A 23968-nucleotide genomic window follows, 5' to 3' on the forward strand; every position below is an offset into this window, starting at 1 on the left:
TGTAAATGATAAGGATATTAGAAGTCACTGAGGGGTTCTGTGACCATATAAAGGCACAAGGCTGCAGGCTGAGTTATACAGGGAACTCTGAGTATCACTCGTATTATAAGGGATAATGTACCCCCTACTGTAAATGATATGGATATTAGAAGTCACTGAGGGGTTGTTCTGTGACCATATAAAGGCCCAAGGCTGCAGGCTGAGTTATACAGGGAACTCTGAGTATCACTCATGTATTATAAGGGATAATGTACCCCCTACTGTAAATGATAAGGATATTAGAAGTCACTGAGGGGTTGTTCTGTGACCATATAAAGGCACAAGGATGCAGGCTGAGTTATACAGGGAACTCTGAGTATCACTCATGTATTATAAGGGATAATGTACCCCCTACTGTAAATGATAAGGATATTAGAAGTCACTGAGGGGTTGTTCTGTGACCATATAAAGGCACAAGGATGCAGGCTGAGTTATACAGGGAACTCTGAGTATCACTCATGTATTATAAGGGATAATGTACCCCCTACTGTAAATGATAAGGATATTAGAAGTCACTGAGGGGTTGTTCTGTGACCATATAAAGACACAAGGCTGCAGGCTGAGTTATACAGGGAACTCTGAGTATCACTCATGTATTATAAGGATAATGTACCCCCCTACTGTAAATGATAAGGATATTAGAAGTCACTGAGGGGTTGTTCTGTGACCATATAAAGGCACAAGGCTGCAGGCTGAGTTATACAGGGAACTCTGAGTATCACTCATGTATTATAAGGGATAATGTACCTCCTACTGTAAATGATAAGGATATTAGAAGTCACTGAGGGGTTGTTCTGTGACCATATAAAAGCACAAGAGTGATGGCTGGGTGCTTTTATACAGTAATAGAACGTTGGAGTAACTTCCAATATTCTCAGATTATATAACATGTTTTGTAAATTGTGTATAAGGATATATTTTACAGGATATAAATGGCTCCTATGCATTATATATTAAATACGAATTTGTTTTTTTCACAGTACAGTAAAAAGTAAATAGCAGAAAAACCAAAGCTGCACTAAATGACATTCTGTTTCTGTGAAATGTTTTCTTTCTGGCCTCAGTGTGTTTGTACAAGACCATAAAGTCCAGCAATGTCTTGGTTGAATGGCAGATGAGGTGCAGTGGAACTTAAATGGCAAGCGCCGGCTATCAAATATAGAAAAAAACTACTGCGCAGCAAATTCATTTGATCCCAGTGGTGCAAAACATCATATACAATGTGACTGTTTATGTATGATTGTTAAAAGCTTAAAGTGGAAGTAAAGTCTAAAATAGAATAAGGCTAGAAATGCTGTATTTTGTATACTAAACATAAACATGAACTTACTGCACCACAAGCCTAATCAAACAAATGATTTATGCTTTCAAAGTTGGCCACAGGGGGTCACCATCTTGTAACTTTGTTATACATCTTTGCAAGACCAAGACTGTGCACATGCTCAGTGTGGTCTGGGCTGCTTAGGGATCGTCATAAATTATCAAAACAGCACAAGTCAAATAATATCTGCCAAAAGCCGATACAGCAAATAGGCAGACTGCACTGGCTCCTGTGTTGTCATGTAATCTAATGTGGATTTTATAGTTTTGTATTGTTTAATACAAACTTTCTCCAACTCTGCAGAACCAGCGGCTGCAGCAAAATAATCCTCCAAATAGAATCCCAGTTTATCTGTTTAAATCTGGCTCCATAATCTTTGTCCCTGCAGCTGGAGTTGGAAACAGTAAAGGGGATGTAAAGGCAAAAATAAAATCCAATACAAATCTCTACACAGTCACCGACTGCTCTACAGGGAAACAAACAAAGCTGCTTGAGTTCTGCATGGCTGGGAAGTAAGACGAGGGCTCCCCCTGCTGTTCATAAGTATGATTGTTTCCCTGCAGAGCAGTTAGGGACTGTCTGACAATTCCTATCTGCAGCAGTAAATGAAGGCAGAATTTAACTGCATACAGTCAGGTTTCTTATAAAAACGGTACACATTTTTTAATTAATGTATATTGTAGATGGTTTCTTTTTCATTAAAGAAAGTAAAATTTAGTAGGATTTAATTTTTTTGCCTTCACATGCCCTTTAAGTTGTGGGAGAGACACCTTGTGTGCAGGTTTCCTGTTTACTAAAACAAACAATCATTAAGCTGAATCGGCCATATGCAAACAGTGCCTGACAGAAATTCTGCCTCAGGTCTACCAATCGGGCGTGGGTGCAACATTTGGATTAAACTCTGCATTTCCCACCCATTCATTACATTCCTGTCGGACAAGTTCAGGGAGAAATGTAATTGGTTGCGTCATCATCAGGAGATTGGAACTTTATACCAAACCTGTTTTTCTCAGGTTAAAAAAAAAACCAGTGGCATAACTAACAGGAGTGTGGAGGGTGTAATTGCACTTGGGACTCACACCCATCCGAAGGGGTCCATCAGAACCACGATAAAAATATTGCAGGGTGGGTTTTTTTTTCCAGCGGTGAGTGCAGGGGCGCAAGTTTGAAGGGAGTGGGGGCCTAGGAGCACATCCTGCACCCGGGCCCTGCCACATATAATTATGGCACTGGAAAAAATGTCATGTACCAGCACCTGTGATTATAATTATAAAGGTTTTTATTTTGTGGTTCATCACATGTCACAACATCCAATTCTATGTTTGGTAGGACATTTCCCAAAAATCAGTGAGTAAAGGCGACAGTGGGAGAGGGTGTTTTAAAGTTCATTGTTTTCCAAAAGCACATTGCCACTAAAAACATTGCCTGTTCCATAGTCCTTATGGAAAAAACCCGGCCCAGGCCCACTCCCCCAATCTGCTGCCCCATTTAAGAATAAATGGAAAAAGTGGCAAAACTAGATGTTACTGGACCCCACGGCATATTAATTTTAGGGCAACCAACATATCCAAAGGTTGTTCTGTTTTACAAATATATGTTGAAATTGTACATGAATTAGGGCCCCATTGTGCCCCCTATACCTCCTGGGCCCCGATGCAGCATCAGGGTCTGCTTCCTCTGTAGTTACACCCCTGAATGGTAATCTTTGGAAATAAAGCGGCATATGATCTGTTTCGCAACAATTGCGGATGCACCAAAAGTCACAAAAATTGCTGAAGCGCCGGAAAAAGTCCCGAAGATTACTGAAGAGAATAAGATGTGGCCCGTGAACTCTGATTTCCTGAATATGCACTGAGGGGTAAGTAAAGAGTTAGGGGCATTTACCAAAGGTACCACCTAGGCGGGGGGGGGGGGCGCAGGGTGGGTGGTCTATGTAGGGTAGGGGTTTTTATTAGGAAGGGTTTGGTTCTCCTTTAAGGGGGAGGTTTGAGATGGGCCAGGGGCTGCACTTTAGGGTATTACAGCAACTACATTGCCGGTAAATTTGTAATACCGGCCTTGGCCCTGGCAGGTGTTTTACCGGCTATAGGCACCCTATACCTCATGGGCCCCCCTGCAGCTGCAGGGTCTGCTTCCTCTGTAGTTACGCCCCTACTAGATATACCGTGATGTGGTTCTCATATGCGTGGTGGTTGGACGTTGGGAGGGGGCCCTGGCGGCTGCCAGGAGGGACCTTCCTGTTGCAGCCCCAGTGGGTGCCCAATGCTCAAGTCCGACGCTGCTTATGGCCAGAAACATTGGTGTAACTATTGTGGGGGACTGAGATTTAAAATATGCCCTGGCATTTCATGTACCTGTTATCCAGAATGCTGGGGACCTGGGGTTTTCTGGATAAGGGATCTTTCCATCATTTTGATATCAATATGTAAGTCTACTAAAAATCATTAAATCCAATAGAGTTGTTTTGCCTCCAGTTAGGATTAATTATACATTAGTTATGATCAAGTACATAACATTGTTCATACCTCCCAACTGTCCCGTTTTTAGAGGGATGGTCCCTCATTAGTACTGGAAAGTCCAGTTTTTCTCTGCACTGAACAGCCAGAAAAAGAAACAAGGTTTCTAACTTAATTGGCGTTTGGCAGAGAGACCAGAACAGCCACAGCAGCATATAAGATACTTTTGTAACAATTTCAAGATAAGCAAATAAGTAATTGTAACAATATAAGATAACAGGTCTCTTGCGAAAAGACTCACAGCTTAAAGGGCAATTCACCTTCATTAGCAAAACTGAAAAAAAAAACCCACAGAAATATGTTCAAACTTTCATAACCTGCCAAATTTTGTAAAATGAACATGGTAATTCATTTAGCCACGGGCGCCAACTTTTTTGTCCCTCTTTTTATTTCCAAAATGTTGGGAGGTATGTGATTTGTTGTATAAATAGAGAGAAACAGGAAATACGTTAAAATATTGAATTATTTGATTAAAATGTGTGGGAGTGACCTTCCCATAATTGGAGTTTTCTGCATAACAAGTTTCAGGATAACAGACCCAACTGTCTACGACATCTCTTACAGCAGCCCCAATGACATTTGTTGTTGAATCTAGAGTGCCAGTCCGGGCCTGGTGGCGGGTATGAGTTTAGGGGTCGCAGGCCTGTGGGGCACAACTAGCCAGAAACTCATTCTCATGGGCAGCTGCTTCTGTAGTGAGTGAAGAGGTTTTAAAACCCTTTATGGCTAATAAAGGTGGTTGTTTGCAGGCCTAGCCTGGTGGGAAGCCACAAATGCCCAGTCCTAGAGTAGAACATTTGAAGGGGAGGCAGGTTGCACAGGCTCTAAGGATCAGCAATGGGGCCCAGGCCCCAGGCCAAAATATACACTTTATTCATCATATGATCACCATATGAAATGAGGTAGTTGTGACACATTATTACCCATTTTAGGCCAGTCCTCACATATTGTAAATACACAACCATCAATAACAGCACTAGGCAGGATTTTTAAAAGTGACAGCTTTCTACTAGCAATTGGAAGGCCTTTCCTTGCTTGCCCCTCAGCTTTTCTTTACAAAGCGCCGCCATCTTGCTAATACTTCAAGGCGCACACACGCATGCGTACGACGCCTGGAATAGAGCGTCGTTAACCGGAAGTGAAGAGGAGTTCGCCGCTGACAGCTGAAACCCGGAAGCGCTCTGAGGTATCCAGGGCAACCAGAATTTGGAGCGGAGAATTTGTCAGCGGTGAAACGGAAGGAAGAAGCCGGTGTCTGGCCGCACAGAATGACATGTAATGACTCCCGGGGCTGTGACTGGCGCAACGTATCTATGCGGGAGGGGTGGGAAGCAGGCCTCGTCTCTGTTTAATGCAGACGTGCTTTATTTTAGGGAAGTGCCCTGCTTTTATTCACAATCTCATTGTACTTTGCATAGTAATTCGTTTAGTCTGGCCTGCACACTGCAATTGTATTTATATATGTGGGTGGGGCTGCCATATTGATTCCCTTAGACCAGTCACCCCCAACCAGTTCTCCTCAGCAACATGTTCCTCACCGACCCCTTGGGTGTTGTTGCTCCAAAGTAGTTGTTTTATGGTGGTATGAAAAACAGCCTCTTGTTGGCTGCCAGTCCTCACATAGATGTTACTAAAGAGCCAACAGGCCTTATATTGTACCAACCAGGGACATTTGTATTTATACATATGGGAGGAGGTGCCATATTGATTCCCTTAGACAGTACAGTATGAGGGTATAGCTTATTGTGTGCCCAGAACATTCCTTCTCTGTATATTTGTATTTATACATATGGGAGGAGGTGCCATATTGATTCCCTTAGACAGTACAGTATGAGGGTATAGCTTATTGTGTGCCCAGAACATTCCTTCTCTGTATATTTGTATTTATACATATGGGAGGAGGAGGTGCCATATTGATTCCCTTAGACAGTACAGTATGAGGGTATAGCTTATTGTGAGCCCAGAACATTACTTCTCTGTATATTTGTATTTATACATATGGGAGGAGGAGGTGCCATATTGATTTCCTTAGACAGTACAGTATGAGGCTATAGCTTATTGTGTGCCCAGAACATTCCTTCTCTGTATATTTGTATTTATACATATGGGAGGAGGAGGTGCCATATTGATTCCCTTAGACAGTACAGTATGAGGGTATAGCTTATTGTGCGCCCAGAACATTCCTTCTCTGTATATTTGTATTTATACATATGGGAGGAGGGAGGTGCCATATTGATTCCCTTAGACAGTACAGTATGAGGGTATAGCTTATTGTGTGCCCAGAACATTCCTTCTCTGTATATTTGTATTTATACATATGGGAGGAGGAGGTGCCATATTGATTCCCTTAGACAGTACAGTATGAGGGTATAGCTTATTGTGTGCCCAGAACATTCCTTCTCTGTATATTTGTATTTATACATATGGGAGGAGGAGGTGCCATATTGATTCCCTTAGACAGTACAGTATGAGGGTATAGCTTATTGTGAGCCCAGAACATTACTTCTCTGTATATTTGTATTTATACATATGGGAGGAGGAGGTGCCATATTGATTTCCTTAGACAGTACAGTATGAGGCTATAGCTTATTGTGTGCCCAGAACATTCCTTCTCTGTATATTTGTATTTATACATATGGGAGGAGGAGGTGCCATATTGATTCCCTTAGACAGTACAGTATGAGGGTATAGCTTATTGTGCGCCCAGAACATTCCTTCTCTGTATATTTGTATTTATACATATGGGAGGAGGGAGGTGCCATATTGATTCCCTTAGACAGTACAGTATGAGGGTATAGCTTATTGTGTGCCCAGAACATTCCTTCTCTGTATATTTGTATTTATACATATGGGAGGAGGAGGTGCCATATTGATTCCCTTAGACAGTACAGTATGAGGGTATAGCTTATTGTGTGCCCAGAACATTCCTTCTCTGTATATTTGTATTTATACATATGGGAGGAGGGAGGTGCCATATTGATTCCCTTAGACAGTACAGTATGAGGGTATAGCTTATTGTGTGCCCAGAACATTCCTTCTCTGTATATTTGTATTTATACATATGGGAGGAGGGAGGTGCCATATTGATTCCCTTAGACAGTACAGTATGAGGGTATAGTTTATTGTGTGCCCAGAACATTCCTTCTCTGTATATTTGTATTTATACATATGGGAGGAGGTGCCATATTGATTCCCTTAGACAGTACCGTATGAGGGTATAGCTTATTGTGTGCCCAGAACATTCCTTCTCTGTATATTTGTATTTATACATATGGGAGGAGGAGGTGCCATATTGATTCCCTTAGACAGTACAGTATGAGGGTATAGCTTATTGTGTGCCCAGAACATTCCTTCTCTGTATATTTGTATTTATACATATGGGAGGAGGGAGGTGCCATATTGATTCCCTTAGACAGTACAGTATGAGGGTATAGCTTATTGTGTGCCCAGAACATTCCTTCTCTGTATATTTGTATTTATACATATGGGAGGAGGAGGTGCCATATTGATTCCCTTAGACAGTACAGTATGAGGGTATAGCTTATTGTGTGCCCAGAACATTCCTTCTCTGTATATTTGTATTTATACATATGGGAGGAGGTGCCATATTGATTCCCTTATTGCTGTATGAGGGTATAGTTTATTGTTTCAATAAGGGAACAACTTCTGAGCTCTTTTAGGCTGGAACCAAAGGCTTCAGAAAGGCCTTAGCCTGAGCAATTGGAACAGCGGGAGCTTCGGCTCCTTTTCATTTCATCACCTGCTGATACACTATGTACTGGCAAGTATGGTTCAAACTACCCAATTGACTATATAGTATATATTTTGAGCTTGTTTAAGCCCAAAATGTTATTATATATTTGGCCTAACTTGTGAAGAACCCCTAAGGGAAGAATCTCCACGTCTCTGACCTAATTCTCATATTGATGTAGAAACGGTGACTTTCCCACATTTAATCATTATCCAATTATAGTGATATAGATGCAATCATGTTTTTTTGTATTCCAGAAGAGGTTGGGGTGTGACAGTTGATTTTTTCAGCATGGGCGCTGAGCAGAGTTCTGAGGGGGACCTAAGGCAGAATGATGTCAGCTCCTCTGGTGAGTACAATTTATAGTCAATGTTTAATCACTTTCATTTTTTTTTTTTTTGGAAGCAGCAAAATTGAAAAATCTGCATTCTAGTGCATGATAACCACTCCTCGAGTATTTAGATAAAGAAATAACATTTTGCTTATTTGATGTGATTCTACTATATCCAGTTTATAATCCCCAGGGACTGTAAATGGGCTTATCCTGCTAATTGTGCCCATGGGGGTGACGTATAAAAGCATGGAATGTGAGAGCAGAGGAAATACAGTTCAATCATCTAGTCTGCCTATCAAAATCTTCATTCTAGTTTCAAGTCCTTAAAGGGCACCTATCACATGATGATTGTTTCGCCTACTTGAGATATGAGCTAACAGAGCTCACACTCTATATGGGGGAAACAATGGGGAGCGCTTAGGATGGGACACATGCATGCTTATACTGAGTGGTGCCCTAGCATCTTCATTATGTGCATGTGACGTAGAGCAGGTCAATACAGTCCCCATCCTACTTCTCAATCATGCACATAATGAGTACATCAGGGCACTCACACATTAAAGGGGGTTGTTCACCTTTAAATTAACTTTTAGTATGATGTAGAGAGTGATATTCAGAGAGTGATATTCCTGCAGTTGGTTTTCATTTTTTATTATTTGTGGTTTTTGAGTTATTTCGCTTTTTATTCAGCAGCTCTCCAGTTTGAAGTGTCAGCAACCTGGTTGCTAGGGTTTAAATTACTATAGCAACCACGCATTGATTTGAATAAGATACTGGAATACGAATAGGAGAAGGTCTGAATAGAAAGAGGAGTAATAAAACGTAGCAATAACAATACATTTGTAGCCTTACAGAGCATTTGTTTTTTTTAGATGCGGTCAGTGACCCCCATTTGAAAGCTGGAAGAAGAAGGCAAATAATTAAAAACTATAAATATTAAACAATGAAGACCAATGGAAAAGTTACTTAGATTTGGCCATTCTATAACATAATAAAAGTTAATCTGAATTTATCTCAATAAAAAAAAGCTCGGCCGAACTCCCATGCCGATTTTGTCTTATTTATTAATGTATGAACTCAATTTATTCCGTTAAAAAAACCTGATAAAATCGAGCGAAAACTTGAATTGTACGTTTTTTTCCAGGCTTTTCACCCGAAAAGCTCTTTTTTTGAGTTTTCCCCAAAGACCCCAAAATCATCCGATTATCAGGCTAAACCCAGTTCAGACCATGACACCTTCCATTTGGGATAGGGACCTTTGCCATTGACTTATACAGGACCTTGACAGGTCTGAGATGGCGGATTTTCAGATTCTGGCTTCTTGCAGCCTCCGAGTATAAGAAATCTCGAAAAATCTATTATTTTTTCCCACAAAAAATGTGAGTTTTTGCCCCAAAAATCTTCACCAATTACATTCGTACCCTGAATGTGTCTTCGGAAAGTATATAGCGGCTCACAATAAATCTGTCCAATAAGGTGCATATCAATTTACACTGAATTCTCTTTTTTTTCCCCTGCAGCTTCTCCTTCTCCTGCCAAACAGAAAGCAAAGATGGATGACATTGTGGTCGTTGCTCCTGGAACCCAGTCCCTCCGTAACGTTAGTAAAGACCCCGAAGTTATAAAGCTACAAGAGATACCGACGTTTCAACCATTGTTAAAAGGTCAGTGTGAAGCATGAAGCTACTAGGGATGCACCGAATCCAGGATTCGGTTCGGGATTCGACCTTTTTCAGCATTTGGCCGAATCCTTCTGCCCGGTTGAACCAAATCCTAATTTGCATATGCAAGTTAGGGACGGGAGGGAAATTGTGTGACTTTTTGTCACAAAACGAAGTAAAAAATGTTTTCCCCTTCCCAGCCCTAATTTGCATATGCAAATTTGGTTCAGTATTCGGCCAAATCTTTCACGAAGGATTCGAGGGTGTGGCCGAATCCAAAATAGCGGATTCAGTGCATCCCTAGATGCAACATCAACAGACTATGTCCAGGTAAAAGTCTGGTAATGTCTGAGCCAATCACGTTGCACATTAATCATACTAAGCTTTTAGAATATCCCAATTCTATTTCAAGCTGAACTAGAATCTTCTGACAAATAGTTGCTCTACAATAGCCCCATAAATATGTTGAAACTAATGTTGAAACCCTAGCCAGCAGCTGATGGCAGCTCTTTTATTACCTAGAAAAGGCTAGTGGCCATTGTTATTGGCTGCTCGGATCCTTGTGATTTAGAAGGCACGGGGAGGAAAAGCTCACCAATGATTAATGTCCTTTAATATCTGTGTTATTCACATAACCCCACCATGTGAATATTTTATATTTATTATAGTTATGAGATGTTTCATGTTTCCTTAAAAGGATGGTTCACCTTTAAGTTAACTTTTAGTATGTTATAGAATGGCTAATTCTAAGCAACTTTTCATTATTTATTTTTTTATTCGAAAACCACAAATAATAAAAAATGAAAACTAATTTCAAATTGTCTCAGAATATCACACTCTACATCTCACTAAACGTTTATTTTAATGTGAACAACCCCTTTAATCCCATTCCTCAGTTTTATAAACAATTTTACTCATGCTGTAGATCCCAGACAGAAGGATCAGCTGATTGTTCTTCGATAATCACTGATTTGAAAGATCTGGAATGCTTAGAGACCAAACAGCATAACTGTTTGGTGCAGCAGTAAAAAAAAATAAAGTTAGGTTGAGGTAGAGCCTCAGGTTAGAGTTTTCGGAACTTTTGCTTTACACATGACATCTAGCATATGAACAGCAGGGGGCAGAAGTGCCCAAGACTTCTGCCTGCATTGTTAACATATTTACATAGATTTTGTTTTGACAAGGCTAACACATAGGCACCTTTGTATCCATGAATGGTACGTTCCAAAGTGACCCTTGTGTAAGTGGGCGATATATAATTTGCATAATGTCCCTTGTATTCTCTTCTCATAGCAACTCAAAAACAGGAGCTGTACTGTTAGACTTAAAGGGGCCTTGGGTAGGGTTACCACCTTTTCTGGAAAAAATACCGGCCTTCCTATATATTTAATCTTATTTCCCTATTAATAACATTGGGATAAACCATCATTTTTACCGGCCAGGCCAGTAAAATACCAGCCAGGTGGAAACACTAGCCTTGGGGCATATGAAACAGATTTTAAGGTATTAGTTATCCCCGGTATTACTGTTTTCTTTTTCTACACCACCTTCCCACTTCTCTTTTTCTTTGTTTCCATGAATATTTTTTCCCCTCTTCCCTCTTAAAAGGAATTGTTAAGTATAAAAATAAAAACTGGGTAAACAGATAGGATGTGCAAAATGTATCTTATATAGTTAGTTAGCCAGAAATGTAATGTATAAAGGCTGGAGTGACTGGATGTGTAACATAAAAGCCAGAACACTACTTCCTGCTTTTCAGCTCTTTTGCTTTCCACTGATTGGTTACCAGGCAGTAGCCAATCAGTAACCTGAATCTGAACCTGAATCTGTTGCTTTTGAATCTGAGCTGAATGCTGAGGATCAATTACAAACTCGCTGAACAGTTATGTCCCGTGTGGCTCCCCTTACAGTCGCTGACTAACTCAGTGTTAGAGAGCTGAAAAGCAGGAAGTAGTGTTCTGGCTATTATGTTAGACATCCATTCACTCCTTTATACATTACATTTCTGGCTAACTAACTATATAAGATACATTTTGCACATCCTATCTATTTACCCAGTTTTTATTTTTATACTTAATAATTCCTTTTAAGAGGGAAGAGGGGAAAATATATTCACTGAACTGTTCCTTTAACCTTTTCCAGTCAATCCCTCTGCTTTTTAGTCTTCATTCCACCCCCACCACTGCTTCTTGCTCTCTTTTCTCCTCCTACACTTACACAACATTTTTATATAAATGGGTATTATATGGCCGTGTTGTTTCCCGGTACAGTATGAGGGTATAGCTTATTGTGTGCTCAGATCATTCCTTCTCTGTATATTTGTATTTATACATATGGGAGGAGGGAGGTGCCATATTGATTCCCTTAGACAGTACAGTATGAGGGTATAGCTTATTATGTGCCCAGAACATTCCTTCTCTGTATATTTGTATTTATACATATGGGAGGAGGAGGTGCCATATTGATTCCCTTAGACAGTACAGTATGAGGGTATAGCTTATTATGTGCCCAGAACATTCCTTCTCTGTATATTTGTATTTATACATATGGGAGGAGGTGTCATATTGATTCCCTTAGTACAGAACATTTCTAGATGCCTATTAGGTTTTGCTGTGTCCTTTACCATAGAGCCTAATCAAACAACCTATCTTATATTCAAGGCCAGATGGCAGTCATGTATAAAGGTGCCTTTGCACAGAAAACCTGTTTGGCTGCTGCTACTGTATCCGTATTTAGGGGGTTATTTATTTAATTCTGAATGCTAAAAACTTGAAAAATTCAATATTTTTTTTTACTGTAAAATCTGAATTTCTAGTGGGGGAAAAAAAACTCAATTTTTTTTTATAAAAAATGTATTATACCCTGAGGCTGCAAAAAGTCTGAATCCAAAAATCCGCCGTCTCAGACCTGCCGAGATTATATATGTCAGTGGGAAAGGTCCATATCCTATTTGGAAGTTTCTGTGTTCTGCACTGGAATTAGCCAGAAAATCCAACTTTTTTGGGCAAAAATCTGAAGAATTCGGGCTTTATGGGGGGAAAAGCTTGAAAAAAATGAGTGATTCTGGGAAAAAAATCTGAAAAAATCGTACAATTCAGTTTTTCCCTGATCCAATCAAATCGTGCTTTTTTTTTTTTAATAATAAACAAGGTCAAACTGTGGATTCTAGTTTGGTCGGACTTTTTTATTTGAAATAATCAGAGAAATTTGGATTTTGATAAATAACCCCGTAAGTTTATGAAATATAAATGATTATGTATTAAATAAGTAATTCCTTCTATTCATACACACAGCGCATATTTTATCTATTTTAGGACAAGTGATAAAGATGCAGAGCATTTATTCAATCACAGACTGTTTGAGCTGTGCTGTTACCAAATCAATGCGTTTCCTACAATATATTCATCCTTTTTGACTTTCTGCAATTCAAATTCAGGAAGAAAAAAAAAAATCTTCTTCAAAGTCTGAGATAGGCCATGGCATTATCAGTGGCCTCAATACCCAGCCAGAAAGCTTCTGATGCATTTGTGCCTCGAACTGGGATGAATGTCCCTAATTACGTCCCCTATCTCTTCTCTGCACAGCAGGGTCTCTGTGTTTGATGCAGCCTGAGCTTCTTTATCTAACGTCCATGTTGTACTCGCTCCCTGATACTGACATTAATCTATAAAGGAACACATTGGGAGTAAATAACTTGCCCTAATAATTGCTTCTCATGTCTCATCTTTATGTAACATGTCAAGGGTTAATTAGAAACCCTTTCCTTAAAGGAGAAGGAAAGATGTGGAGGCATTTTATTGCCAATAGATTAGCTACAATAGTGCAAGCTAGAATGCTATATTCATTCTGTAAAATGCTTTACCATATCTGAGTAAACCGTTCTAGATGCTCTGTGTTTGTTTAGGATAGCAGCTGCTGTATTAGCTTGGTGTGACATCACTTCCTGCCTGAGACTCTCCCTGCTCACTTATAGCTCTAGGCTCAGATTACAGCAGGGAGGGGAAGGGGGAGAGAGGCGCAAACTGATCATGCTCGTGCCCAGGGCAAGGAGGTTTAAGCTGAAAACAGGAAGTTTGATAGTCTGAAGTCCATATGTACACAATAGAAGGAAAGAAATGCTGTGTTTCTTTTGACAGAGGACTCAGGGCAGCATTTCTACTGGTGTATTTATATAGACCTTTCTGATAAAGCTTACTTAATTTTAGCCTTTTCTTCTCTTTTAACTAAGGAACAAAACTTACAGCACTGAAATAAAAACATGTTACTGTCCCTTTAAATCCCCTGGCAATCTGTTTTATTTTCAAACACATGGGTTAGGCAAAGGCTGTGTATATAACAAATAATAGGACGTTATCTGTCTCTGAAGCATCCCGTAGCCTTGTCTATTATAGGAGCAAACTGAGCATGCTCACGCCCTGGGCAAGGAGGTTTAAGCTGAAAACAGGAAGTCTGATACAGAAGCCCATGAGTACACAATAGAAGCAAAGAAATGTGGTGTTTCTTTTGACAGAGGACTCAGAGCAGCATTACTTTGAGGGTTTACTGGTGTATTTATATAGACCTTTCTGATAAAGCTTACTTAATTTTAGCCTTTTCTTCTCTTTTAACTAAGGAACAAAACTTACAGCACTGAAATAAAAACATGTTACTGTCCCTTTAAATCCCCTGGCAATCTGTTTTATTTTCAAACACATGGGTCAGGCAAAGGCTGTGTATATAACAAATAATAGGACGTTATCTGTCTCTGAAGCATCCCGTAGCCTTGTCTATTATAGGAGCAAACTGAGCATGCTCACGCCCTGGGCAAGGAGGTTTAAGCTGAAAACAGGAAGTCTGATACAGAAGCCCATGAGTACACAATAGAAGGAAAGAAATGTGGTGTTTCTTTTGACAAGGGACTCAGAGCAGCATTACTTTGAGGGTTTACTGGTATATTTAGGTGGACCATTCTGATAAGGGGTGGACCTGTAATCCAGAATGCTTGGGACCTTAGGTTTTCTGCATTATGGATCTTTCCTTCAATCAGTTTCAGCTGTGGATCAGATGCTTCTCCCCCCCTCCCCAGGCATCATACTATTATATACCCGTGCATTTAGAGTTAAAAGCAGTGCAGGCTATTACAGGTATTGGACCTGTTATTCAGAACACTTTGGAACCTAGGGTTTTCTGGATAATGGATCTTTCATGTAATCATATAAACATTAAATAAACTCAATAGGCTGGTTTTGCTTCCAATAAGGATTAATTATATCTTAGTTGGGATCAAGTACAAGCGACTGTTTTATTATTACACAGAAAAAGGAAATCATTTTTTAGAAATTTGTATTATTTAGATGAAATTGAGTCTATTCTCCCATAGACTCAATTTCATCCAAATTTAAAAAAAAAAGAAAAAAAGAAAAAAATTGTTATAATAAAACAGTAGTTTGTACTTGATCCCAACTAAGATATAATTAATCCTTATTGGGAGCAAAACCAGACTATTGGGTTTATTTAATGTATGATCCAAATTACGGAAAGATCAGTTTTCAGGAAAACCCCAGGTCCCGAGCATTCTGGATAACAGGTCCCATACCTGTATATAACTGCAGGGAGTAATTTAACCTCTGCAGGTGAAAAATGAATTGGAGGCCACATGGCCACTGGATCCTGTATCTTCGTGAAACAGGCAATGACTATGGCCATGCACATAATTGGGGGTGGGGGTTGAAAAATAATAAAATTTCAGGAGTGGACCCCATGTCAGTATGTTTTTAAAGGAAGGGGTGGTTCACCTTTAAGTTATCTTTTAGTATGTTCTAGAATGGCCAACTTTTCAAAATTTTTGCCTTGTTCTTCTAAATCTTGCCAGCTTTCAAATGGGGGTTGCTGACCCCTTCTAAACGTCAAATGCTCTGTAAGGCTACAAATGTATTGTTATTGTCTATATTTTTGTTAGTCATCTTTCTATTCGGGCCTCTCCTTTTCATATTCCGGTATCTTATTCAAATCAGTGCATGGTTGCTAGGGTAATTTGGACCCTAGCAACCAGATGGCTGAAACTGCAAACTGGAGAGCTGATGAATAAAAAGCTAAATAACTAAAAAAACACAAATAATAAAAAATGAAACCAATTGCAAATTGTCTCAGAATATCGGTATCATACTAAAACTTAATTTAAAGGTGAACAACCCCTTTAAGAGGCAAAACCTTTATTATGGTTATTGTTGGTGGATGGAGGGTCCAACATCTAAAAGATCCATACAGTAAAATTCCAACTATGGTTACCATGTACTACTATGTGGTCAAGCTCTGTAACGGGTTAAAGGTAGTGATAGGTGAATAAATTCGCCTGGCACAAATTTGCAGCGAATTTCCGTGTTTCGCCACCGGCGAATAAATTTCCCTCGAAAATTAGTTGGCAAAATTTCGCCAGCGTCAACATTTTTGGATGCGTGTACGCAAAGTCGCTCGCGTCAAAAACAGCCATTGACTTTAACGCCAGCTTCAGCTTGGATCCAGGCGTCAATTTCCGATTTTCACGATTTCTTGGCGACAAATAATCTCTTCTTGGGGCGACTAATCTCGCTTCTTCGGGGCGACTAATATCCTCTTTTTCGGGTTCACTAATCTCTTCTTTGGGGCGTCTAATCTCCTCCTCTTCTTCGGGCGACTAATCTCCTCTTCTCTCGGGGGCGACTAATCTCCTTTTTTTCGGGGCGACTAATCTCCTCTTCTTCGGGCGACTAATCTCCTCTTTTTCGGGGCGACTAATCTCCTCTTCTTTGGGCCGACAAATCTCCTCTTCTTCAGGCGACTAAAATCTCCCCAAACTGCCTTCCGCCGGCTACAGTGTAAATAGCTGGCGAGATGGCACTCGGAGCGCTTAGTTTTCTGAAGTCGCCCGAAGTTCCCTCGTCAGGCAACTACGGGCGACTTCGGCAAACTAAGATTCAGGGTGATTAGTCGCCCGGCTACAATTCTCCTCTTCTTCAGACGACTAATCTCCACCAATGCCTCCCGTCGGCTAGAATGTAAATTGCCGGCGGGAGACAGTTCGGGGAGATTAGTCGCACGAAGAAGAGGAGATTTGTCACCCCGAAGAAGAGGAGATTTGTGGCCAGGCGACTAATCTCCCCGAATCTGAGTGTGTGCCCTGACCCTTAGTTTGTGTGGCCCCCCCAGGCTCAGCTGACAATAACAATCGCAGTTTGTTTTTTAGTGGGGGGGGGAGGCATGGTAATGTTTGTATGACATCAGCAGATCAGAATGGAGTGAGGTCATGGGCTGGCAGCAGGGTTTCTCCATTCTTTATATCTTCCCTGTGTTCTAACCCAGCGGGGTCGGACAATAACACGCTCTGCAGGGCCCACGGATTAACCTCTTCATTACCACATTGCCTAACAACACAAATATAGGGGGCCCTGTGGGATTCTTTACAAACCTTAAAAGAAATAAACACATTTTTTCGACATAAATCTTGTTTGACCCAAGTGTCCCCAGCATGCTGCAACATATCAATGGATAAAGCAACATCAGGGATTCTCAAAGGGCTGGTTCACCTTCTAATTAATGTTATAAAATGGCCATTTCTTTTAAATTGGCCTTCGTTATTTATTTTTCATACTTTTTGAATTATTTGCCTTTTTATTCTGACTCTTTCCAGCTTTCAAATGGGGGTCACTGACTCCTTCTCAAAAACAAAACAAACGCTCTGTAAGGCTACAAATTTATTGTTATTGCTACTTTTTATTACTCATCTTTCTATTCAGGCCTCTCCTATTCATATTCCGGTCTCTTAATCAAATCAATGCATGGTTGCTAAGGTAATTTGGATCATAGCAACCAGATTGCTTAATATGCAAATTGAGGAGCTGCTGAATAAAAAGCTAAATAACTCAAAACCACAAATAAAAAAAAATGAAAACCAATTGCAAATTGTCTCAGAATATCCCTCTCACTCTCTAAAAAAAATAGTGAAGACCAATTGAAAAGTTGCTTAGAATTAGCCATTCTAAAACATACTAAAAGTTATCTCAAAGGTGAACGACCCCTTTAAAGCAACACCGTTTCCTCATGTCTCCAGCAGTCAAAAGTCATCCCTGCTAACGAACTGCCAAATTTTCCATTTTTTTAACCTGAAATTGGTTTCCGTGTGGCTTTGGTAGAAACAGCTCTAGATGCCACCCCTCCCCAGGGCAATGACCCTTTTCAAACAATACAATTCTAGATTTTTCGTCCCATCCGATCGAGATCTGGCCGACTTTCGGCCAGATCTCGATCAGGGAGGCCCGTCGGGGGGCCCCATACACGGGCCATTAAGATGCCGACACGGTCTGTCGGCAGCTTTTATCTGCCCGTGTATGGCCACCTTAACAGTTAACTCAAAGGTGAACAACCCCTTTAAAGTAATTGTTCAGTGTAAAGATAAAAACTGGGTAAACAGGCTGTGAAAAATAAAAAATGTATCTAATATAGTTAGGCAAAAATGTAATGTATAAAGGCTGGAGTGACTGGATGTGTAACATAATAGCCAGAACATTACTTCCTGCTTTTCAGCTCTCTTGCTTTCCACTGATTGGTTACCAGACAGTAACCAATCAGAGACATGAGGGGGGCACATGGGACATAACTGTTGCTTTTGAATCTGAGCTGAATGCTGAGGATCAATTGCAAACTCACTGAACAGTTATGTCCCATGTGGCCCACCTTATAGTCACTGACTAACCCAGATTTAGAGAGCTGAAAAGCAGGAAGTAGGACATTCATGAGTAATATCCGCCAGGATCTTAATCCCACTTTAATATTATATACCCCTCTACCCCCAATTTCTGACAGGCTCTTAAATTATATACCCCTCTACCCCCAATCCCAATATCCGCCAGGCTCTTAATCCCACTTTAATATTATATACCCCTCTACCTCCAGCCCCAATATCCACCAGGCTCTAAATCCCACTCTCATATTATATTCCCCTCTACCCCCAGTCCCTGCTGTCTGTATATTTACACCCTTGTCACTACAAAACAAAAGAAGCAGCACTTTCCCTTTAAGGCAGGGGTAATATGACTGAGCTGCTGTATCCCGGGTGGTGTAGTCTGGCTGGGAATCTGACCTGAGCCCAATGGGGAGACAGAAGAGGGATTTTATTATCTATTATGCTCAACTGCATTATAGAGGCATCCTAAAGGGGAACCAAAACGTTCTTCACTTCCCCACAGTGTTTTTCCTTTGCACAAGCTCTGCCGCCCCCACACTTTGCTGCTGTCTCAGACTCCGTCCCCCTTCTCCGCATTCTAACAAGACCTTAGATTCCCTCATTAAAAGGCAACTTTCACCATTTCATCCATTTTAAAGGATGTAATATTATTATAATAGGCTTTACAACTGGCCATTTTTCTGTTTCGTTTGCCTTCCTCTTCTACCTTTAGAACGGAAGTCTGGAAGAGGCTCAGTTGTTATTGTTACATTGTATTCCTTATCTTTCTATTCAACCCCTCTCCTGTTCATCTACTAGCCTCTCATTCAGATTACTGCCTGGTTGCCAGGGTCAATTGGACCCTAGCAACCAGATAGCTGCTGGAATGCCAAACAGAGCAGAGCTGCTGAATAAAAAGCTAAATAATTAAAAACAACAAAAAATGAAGACCAACTGCAAATTGTCTCAGAATATCTCTAACTACCTAGATTAATTAGCTGAATTTCTTCATTGCCTACAGTTTATTTTGTTTTTAACGTTTTCTGGCTGACTATATACATATAATTAAATTGTGTCCCACTGATGTCTCCTCTCACAGGTCTCCTGAGCGGTCAGACGTCCCCCACTAATGTCCGGCTCGAGAGACTGGACTCGCCCCAAGTATTACAGCTGTGCGTGCGTTATCAGGAGCACCTACACCAGTGCGCCGAGGCCGTGTCCTTTGACCAGAATGCACTAGTAAAGCGAATCAAAGAGGTAAGCGAATATCGATTAACAGCCCTGGCCTTAAATGGGCTGTTCACCTTTAAATTAACTGTTAGTATGATGTAGAGAGGGATATTCTGAGACAATTTGCAATTGGTTTTCATTTTTTATTATTTGTTGGTTTTTAAGTTATTTAGCTTTTTATTCAGCAGCTCTCCAGTTTGCAACTTCAGCCATCTGGTTGCTAGGGTCTAAATTACCCTAGCAACCAGAAAAAGAGACTGGAATATGAATAGATTGACAATCCTTGGACTGGGGGTTTTCCTGGGGAGAGATATATAACCATATAACTTTCTTCCTTTTTTTCATTTTGATTTATGATTTTTTTTTTTTTGTACAAAGAACGGAGCCACACACCATTGTTTGAGTTTATTCATGGGTTAACTTTTAAAAAGTATGTTATAGAATGACAAAAAAAAAATTATCATTTTTAGCAACTTTTTAATTGGATTTTTTTTTAAAGTTTTTCTTCTGACTCTTTCCAGCTTTCAAACAGGGGTCACTGACCCCATCTAAAAACAAATGCTCTGTTAGGCTACAGATTTATAACTATTGCTACTTTTTACAACTTGTCTTTCTATTCAGACCCTCTCCTATTCATATTCCAGTCTCTTATTCAAATCAGTGCATGGTTGCTAGGGGAATTTGGACCCTAGCAACCCAACTGCTGAAAATGCAAACTGGAGAGCTGCTGAATAAAAAACGAAATAGCTCAGAAAGCACAAATAATAAAAAATGAAAACTTGTCTGAAGCCATCGCTCTCAACGTCATACTAAAAGTTAAGTCAAAGGTGACTAATAACCCCTTTAAACTTCTCTTGACGCTTCCCTGCTCAGTTGCTCATTATGATAAATTCCCTACATAATTCATCGGCTTTTTCTGCGGTGTTTTATACCAGGATCATAATGATTTTCTATTCTTTGTGGCGGCAGATGGACTCCTCGGTGGACGGACTTTACAGCCTCATGCAAGAGAGACAGAAGCGATTTGCCAAGTACGCAGAGCAGATCCAAAAGGTGAATGAGATGTCGGCCATTCTCCGGCGCATCCAGATGGGTATCGACCAGACGGTGCCCCTGATGGAGAAACTAAACATCATGCTGCCCGAAGGGGAGAGACTGGAACCTTTCTGCATGAGCCCCGACAGAGAGAGCAAACCATAGGCCAAGGTGACTCAGGGTAGCCCAGGGGTACACACTGCTACCCAGAAGCCTCTTCCCATGGAACCATATTCCTCTACATCAGCGCTTGTCTTGGAACCCCTATACTTGAAGCGCATGCAGCAGCCAATCATTTGCTTCTGTTTCTTTTTTTTTTTTTTTCATCTTGCATCTCAATGGATTTTCCGTAGCAGAAGGACTACGTTAATTGTGTTCAATTAGTCAGCAGAGAACAAAGAAAGTCATCCAAACGGTCAGCCCTTTAGCTCAGGCAGTGCAGAGACAGACCCGTGAGGCTGACCCAGGAGAAGGCCCAAAGCGCTTCTAGCGATTGGTTGCTCTGTGCGGCAGCTCAATACCTTGATACGGAGGAAAAACTGGAAATGACGTCTCAGGTCAGTCACCTGCTTTGAGCTGAGCCCTTTATGTACGTCATTTCTTTTGTCTTAAACTGAAAAAAAAAAATCTCGCTTCGAATTAGTCAGTCTCGCCAGGATATTCATTATATTTTTAGTCTCGTTCTCTTTTTGATGAGGCAAAAAAACAAGTATTAAATTATTTATGTGCGAGAGTGTTTGTGCTCATTCTGCTTCAGGGATTAGAGTGTTGGCTGTTGAGCGACCAGTACCAGCGTTTAGTTGATCTAGTCCATGATTTCACTCTTTCTAGAATGAGACAAACATTTGACCTGCACACGACTACTTCCACTTTAATCAAAAGATATTGTTTCATGGATACTGATGCTTATATCAGAAAACGGTTACTATCCCTTTAACTTTCCGGCTCCCTGCCTGCAGACCCCATTACAGACATTGGGGCTCATTTATAAACACTAGGCAAATTTGCATCTGGGCAGTAACCCATGACAACCAATCAAATGTTTGCTTTCATTGTTCAACCTGAGAAAAGCCAGTCACTGATTGGTTGCTATGGGTTACTGCCCAGATGCAAATTTGCCCACTATAAATGAGCCCTATTGTCTTAGTAGTGGATATTGTCTTGGAGGGTGGGCCAAAGTCCTGATAGGCTGAGAATAAATCTAAATGTAGCCGCAGCCTATCAGGACCAGAAAACCACTGAAGAAGCGGTGGGGCCCTCCATGATTTCTAAGGATGCACCGAATCCTTTATCTTGGATTCGGCCGAACTCCCGAATCCTTCGCGAAAGATTTGGCCGAATACTGAATCGGAATTTGCGTATGGGTGGGAAAGGGAAAACATTTTTTACTTTGTTTTGTGACAAAAAGGCATGCAATTTTCCTCCCCGCACCTAATTTGCATATGCAAATTAGGATTTGGTTTGGCCAGGCAGAAGGATTTGGCCGAATCCTGCTGAAAAAGGCCCAATCCCGAACTGAATTCGGTGCATCCCTAATGATTTCTTTTAGGGCCCACGTTGGACCCTGGGGGTAGGAAGGTAAGTTTAGTATTAAAGGGGTGGTTCACCTTCAAGTTAACTTTTTGTTATAGAATGGCCAGTTCTAAGCAACATTTCAATTGGTCTTCATTTTCTCTTTAAAATAGTTTCTGAATTATTTGACCGACCCTTTGCAAGTTTCAAATGGGGGGCCCCAGCTAAAAAAACAAATGCTCCGTAAGGCTAGAAGTGTATTATTATTTTTACTTTTTATTACTCCTCTTTCTATTCAGACCTCTCCTATTCAAATCAATACATGGCTGCTAGGAGAATTTGGACCCTAACAACCAGATTGCTCACATTTCAAACTGAGAGCTGCTAAATAACAAAAACCAACCAATAATAAGAAATGAAAATCAATGGCAAATTGTCTCTGAATATCACTCTCTACATCCTACTAACATTTAATTTAAAGGTGAACAACCCCTTTAACGTTATCACAGAATATTAAAGAAACATACACCCATGCACACTGATGGAAGGAACAACGCACGGCAAGAATATTTCTTTTTATTTTACCGTTTACACAGATCTAATACGAGAATTTTTTTTTTTTTATTACAAACTAAAAAGATAGTGGTGTGACATTTTTTGCCATCAGTTTACATTTATGGTTTTAAAAAGATTTCAAGCCAGGATATAGGAACAGACCTCTCTCCATACCAAAATCATCGTTTCTATAGAATCTGCGGATATACTGGATTCGTTTAAAAAAATAATAAAAAAAAAAGCCACAAAAATGGTGTATTTTGCTGAAAAGTAGATTCTGTTCTATGTCTAGTCCCAAGTAATCAGTCCAGTTATGGGCAGAACAAGATGCCAATGTGTAGAAATCAGGGCAGACACCGGCCAATCGGCTGTAGCGATTCTAATAAAGTGATAGAAACGGTTAATTATTTTTAAAGGGAAACCTACGTCAGTGGTAGATGCCGCAGTGTTGGCTCCAGGGCCTGAAATAATAATAATGATGATGTTTATTTTGTTGACCATGTATAGGAGCTGCAGCGGCTCAAACTACAGCCTAGACTCGACAACGACCAGGATATGGGGCCCTAGGGGTGACACTTGGGTATTCGTTAAGTAAAGTCAACGCTTTAATTACTGGTGATTGTAATTGATGATCCAATGTGTCCGTCTGTCCAAAGTCGCATTATAATCAGTTTATGTGGTTAAAAAAATAAAAAGACTCTGGAGATAAATCACACAACGTTTATATCGCACCTTAAGATCAATGTCAAAAATTTGGGAGATTGGAGAAACCATCAGGTTTTGTATCTTCTGTAGAAGAAGGAATCTAGCCCTGGCCCATCACTGCAACATACACAAAGGACACTCCTATTGACCTTCCAACAGGGCAACACAGGGCAGTTAGTCTGACCTACACCGATGGGTCATAGAGTTGCCCAGTAAGATTTCTGGCATTCCAATAAAGCACAGCAACTATCCCACATCTGACCACTAGAGAGCACTGATAAGTCAGTGGGCAGGGTTATCTCCTCATCAGAGCAACAATGGCTGCCCCCACAGATAAGAATAAACACAGACTTTCAGATAAATCAGGGCCCCTGGGTAGACGATTGTACAAAAGCACACAATTTAACACCACTTAATATCCAGGATAGATGTTCCCCCTTTTCATAAACAATTTTCAGATCTTAACAACAATCTTCTTCTGAATCAGCTGACTTTGTAATTATGCATAATATTTTTGAAAAATTGATTCGTTCGTTAAAAGGTCACATGATTTGCAAGAAAGCATGCCCCTCCCCCCGGCCGTATTCTGTTTATAAGGTGATTGTTTCCCTTTAAAAATCGATTTGCAAAAA

At 40.4% G+C, this 23968-nt stretch overlaps 1 protein-coding gene across 1 annotated transcript; it reads left to right on the plus strand.

Annotated features, from left to right (window-relative positions):
• Positions 1–5069: 5069 nt before the first annotated feature.
• On the plus strand, positions 5070–21295 carry borcs5.L (BLOC-1 related complex subunit 5 L homeolog). Its single transcript, NM_001095311.1, is given in 5 exon segments — positions 5070–5151; positions 7885–7976; positions 9482–9625; positions 19399–19556; positions 20499–21295. Coding segments are annotated over 4 exon segments (591 nt in total). The 5' UTR covers positions 5070–5151; positions 7885–7918; the 3' UTR covers positions 20730–21295.
• The last annotated feature ends 2673 nt before the right edge of the window (positions 21296–23968 follow it).

Source organism: Xenopus laevis, chromosome 3L, assembly GCF_017654675.1.
Source record: "Xenopus laevis strain J_2021 chromosome 3L, Xenopus_laevis_v10.1, whole genome shotgun sequence".
NCBI lineage: Eukaryota > Metazoa > Chordata > Amphibia > Anura > Pipidae > Xenopus > Xenopus laevis.